Source organism: Aedes albopictus, chromosome 2, assembly GCF_035046485.1.
Source record: "Aedes albopictus strain Foshan chromosome 2, AalbF5, whole genome shotgun sequence".
NCBI classification, from domain to species: domain Eukaryota; kingdom Metazoa; phylum Arthropoda; class Insecta; order Diptera; family Culicidae; genus Aedes; species Aedes albopictus.
Window position 1 is genome coordinate 94,176,055 of NC_085137.1, and position 3,364 is coordinate 94,179,418.

Here is a 3,364-nt window from a genome sequence, read left to right on the forward strand (position 1 = left end):
GAGAAAATTTTCTGAACCGGAACGGGAATCGAACCCGCCGTCTTCGGATTGGCGATCCATAGCCTTAACCACTGGAGACCCAGGACCTGCTGCATACGAATCAGAAGCGGTAGCCACTAGACCACCAAATCTGTCTAAATATGGAATGGTTATGATTATCTATGAAGTGAAACCAATTCTTTTGAATACGGCCCATTTATCAATATATTTTGTTTTACATGGTACTCATTTCACCAAACCCAACTCAAATCAAATTGTTGCGGATCGGTGGGTTTCGGGGCAATTCAAACACTTCCGTTAGCAGTTCAGAACAATGGCAGCTTAAAGCTGTATTTTATTAAATATTTCATTATTTGAGTTGTTAGAATGATAAACATAAATTGTCGAACTTACATTCAGTATTTTATGCCTTATCGTAGAAACCACGACTCGCAACAAGTGTTTCGGGTGAACGAAATTTATCCTAACAAAGGTATGGAATTCAGTTTTTAATTTAGAAGTAAGGCATGTATATACAATTTAAGGATAGATTAGGATTTTAATTTTAGGTTTTCAATTCGTTAGTTAGGTTCTAAATAGTTGTATTAGATCAAATTGATCAAACTTACGGATCAAAGTATGTGTACAAACTTCTAAGGAAAGTTCATAACTTTGTGCCGATTCAGGTCCGGCTTCGCCAGTAGCCTCAAGCTGTTCAGCGGCGCCAACGGATTTTCTAGCGATTCCTGTATAAAGTGAAACCGCTGTTAGATAATTCTGGCGATAATCTATAGATTAGATTGCTGCTGCTGGCATGATGGCTCACCGTATGGCTGGATCTAGAGATGGACTCTATTGAACCGAAAAAGGCACTTATTGCACTATACGGTGGATGATGGGTGCTGAACACAATCATACGGCGAACAATGACACGGCTGTGAGTTCGACCTCGTTCGGTGACTACAGTTTTGTTTCTGCTCGCTATGCTGCTCATCTATTGAAGCTGTGTCGATGATAGCCACTGGGGAGCGTCCGGAATTCACACCACCACCGGCAGTGTTAGAAGATTTGCAGTTTTTAACATCCCCCCTCCCGTGTGGCTCCGGGGGACCTTGTGGCTGCTTACCGCGTACATCCAGCAAAGCCAGCTTCAATACTGGTCGTTTCATCATCCCTTCTACGGTTCTTACGACTGCACTTCTGACTTGACCATCCTTTCCTCGTACGACCTCGACGACTCGTCCTCGTATCCATCCATTACGTTTATGCTCGTCGATAACAATAACCAAATCGCCAGGCTGCAAAGGTTTCACTGGTTCAAACCATTTAGTCCGTCTTGCCAACGTCGGCAGATACTCACGTACCCAGCGTTCCTAAAACAAATCGGATAAATACTGGGCGAGCTTCCAGCTGTCCCGTAGCGTGCTGCCGTCAGCCACCAGTGAAGTTCGTGGTTGCACCACACCACTTGAGCCGTACAGCAGAAAGTGGTTCGGCGTTAATGCATCCTAGTCTTCATCATCGAGTGGTACGTAGGTCAACGGTCGAGTGTTCACGATCGCTTCGGCTTCCAAGACTACAGTCTCCAGAACCTCGTTGCTTGGGTGGCGATTATGTTCTGAAATGGCTCCCATAGCTGCCTTCACAGACCGCACCATCCGTTCCCAACAGCCCCCCATGTGAGGTGCAGATGGGGGATTGAAGTGCCAGCTCGTTCTGGCATTGGTAAACGTCACAGCGCAGTGTTCATGGATGGCTTCCATCTGCTCCGGCAACAGGTTGCTAGCTCCACGAAAACAGGTCCCGTTATCCGAGTAAAGGTCTGACGGGGATCCTCTGCGCGCAACGAATCGGCGGATTGCCATCACACAGGATTGTGTCGAAAGGCTGTGCACTATCTCCAGGTGCACCGCACGTATAATAAGACACGTGAATAGTGCTACCCAGCGTTTCACTAAACTACGGCCCTGCTTTACCAGGATTGGACCGAAGTAGTCGACGCCGGTGTGGCTGAACGCCCGGATGTGGGGTGTCAACCGAACCTTCGGAAGTGGTGCCATTATTGGTGGTCGTGTAGTTGCCTTCCGAAGCCTGCAGCTCTGGCAGTTCCGGGCGACACGTTGTATCAGAGGGCGCAGCTTCGGTATTCGAAACTGCTGACGTATTTCGTTGAACACCGTTTCACCGTTCTGATGTTTGAACCGTCTGTGGTAACTCTCGACAAGAAGGGCTGTTAGAGTGTGCTCCCTCGGCAAGATAATTGGATATTTTACTCCAAAGGGTACGATAGGAGCAGCCCCAATCCTGCTATTCATCCTTATCACGCCCACGTCATCCATAAACGGCGACTGCTCGTACAATGAACTGCTCTTCTCGATTCGTTTCTGCTTCTTCTCTGGATTCGCCTTGTTGAACTCCAGCACACAGTACTCGTCCGGGAAAGCTTCATACTGCACCTGTCGCCACAGCAAATTTTCAGCCTGCAGCAACTCCTCGCTGGTCAGCGGTCCCGATTTGCCTCGCGTTCGGAACAACTTCACTGCGCGTAGCAAATACGCCGTCGTGCGTAACAGGCGGTTCCAATTCGAGAATCTACTCACGTTAATCAAAGGTTGTGGCATTTCTCGATGATGTTGAAATCTGGTACGTAGCTCCTCGTCAGTTTTCCATTGTTTCGCTGGCTGCTCTGGTAATTCGTTTTCCGGCAAGAAGAGATAATCCGGACCCGTGTACCAGCGACTACTCGCACTGAAGCTAGGTCCAACTCCCCACTTCGTGGCGTCGTCAGCCACGTTCTGTTTCGACGGAACGTAGTGCCACTCATCGACGGTAGAGGAATTCAGAATCTCGCCGACACGAAAACCTACGTATGGATGATAGCGCCTGCTATCCGAGCAAACCCACGAGAGAGATGTTCTGGAATCTGTCCAAATGTACCGCTTTTCTATGGGCAGATCCAAGGCAGTACAGATGTTGTTCAGCAACCGGCTACCTATTAGACCGGCTTGCAGCCACATAACATAAGTGGAACTCGCGCTCAGAAAGTTGTACCCAGTGTGGGATTTGAGTATGGTATAAGGAACATCGAAATGTCAAAACCATTATACTAGTTACGAGCTTAACATTTAAAAAGAATCTAAGGATTCAATATGTATCATGTTTAATTATGCATGTTCACTACTGGCAGGTTTTTTTTTCTTCCTTTCGTGGTGCGCATTAATCAATGCCGTTTTATTTATTTTTTAACCTGGATTATAACTGGACTGTCCGAAAATACTGCAACTAATAAAGTCAAACAAATGTGCAACACAATCGAACCTAAGTTGTGTTAGGGTTGCAACCATGAACTCATCCAGTTCCAAACCAGGTTTGAACTGAAACAAAA

The 3,364-nt window shown here is 46.9% G+C and overlaps 1 protein-coding gene across 1 annotated transcript; it reads right to left on the reverse strand.

Moving 5' to 3' along the window:
• Positions 1 to 1,487: 1,487 nt before the first annotated feature.
• LOC134286119 (uncharacterized) lies at positions 1,488 to 2,996 on the reverse strand. Its single transcript, XM_062847694.1, has one exon. It carries the CDS (start codon positions 2,994 to 2,996, stop codon positions 1,488 to 1,490), a length of 1,509 nt encoding a protein of 502 aa, XP_062703678.1.
• Between the last annotated feature and the right edge of the window lie 368 nt (positions 2,997 to 3,364).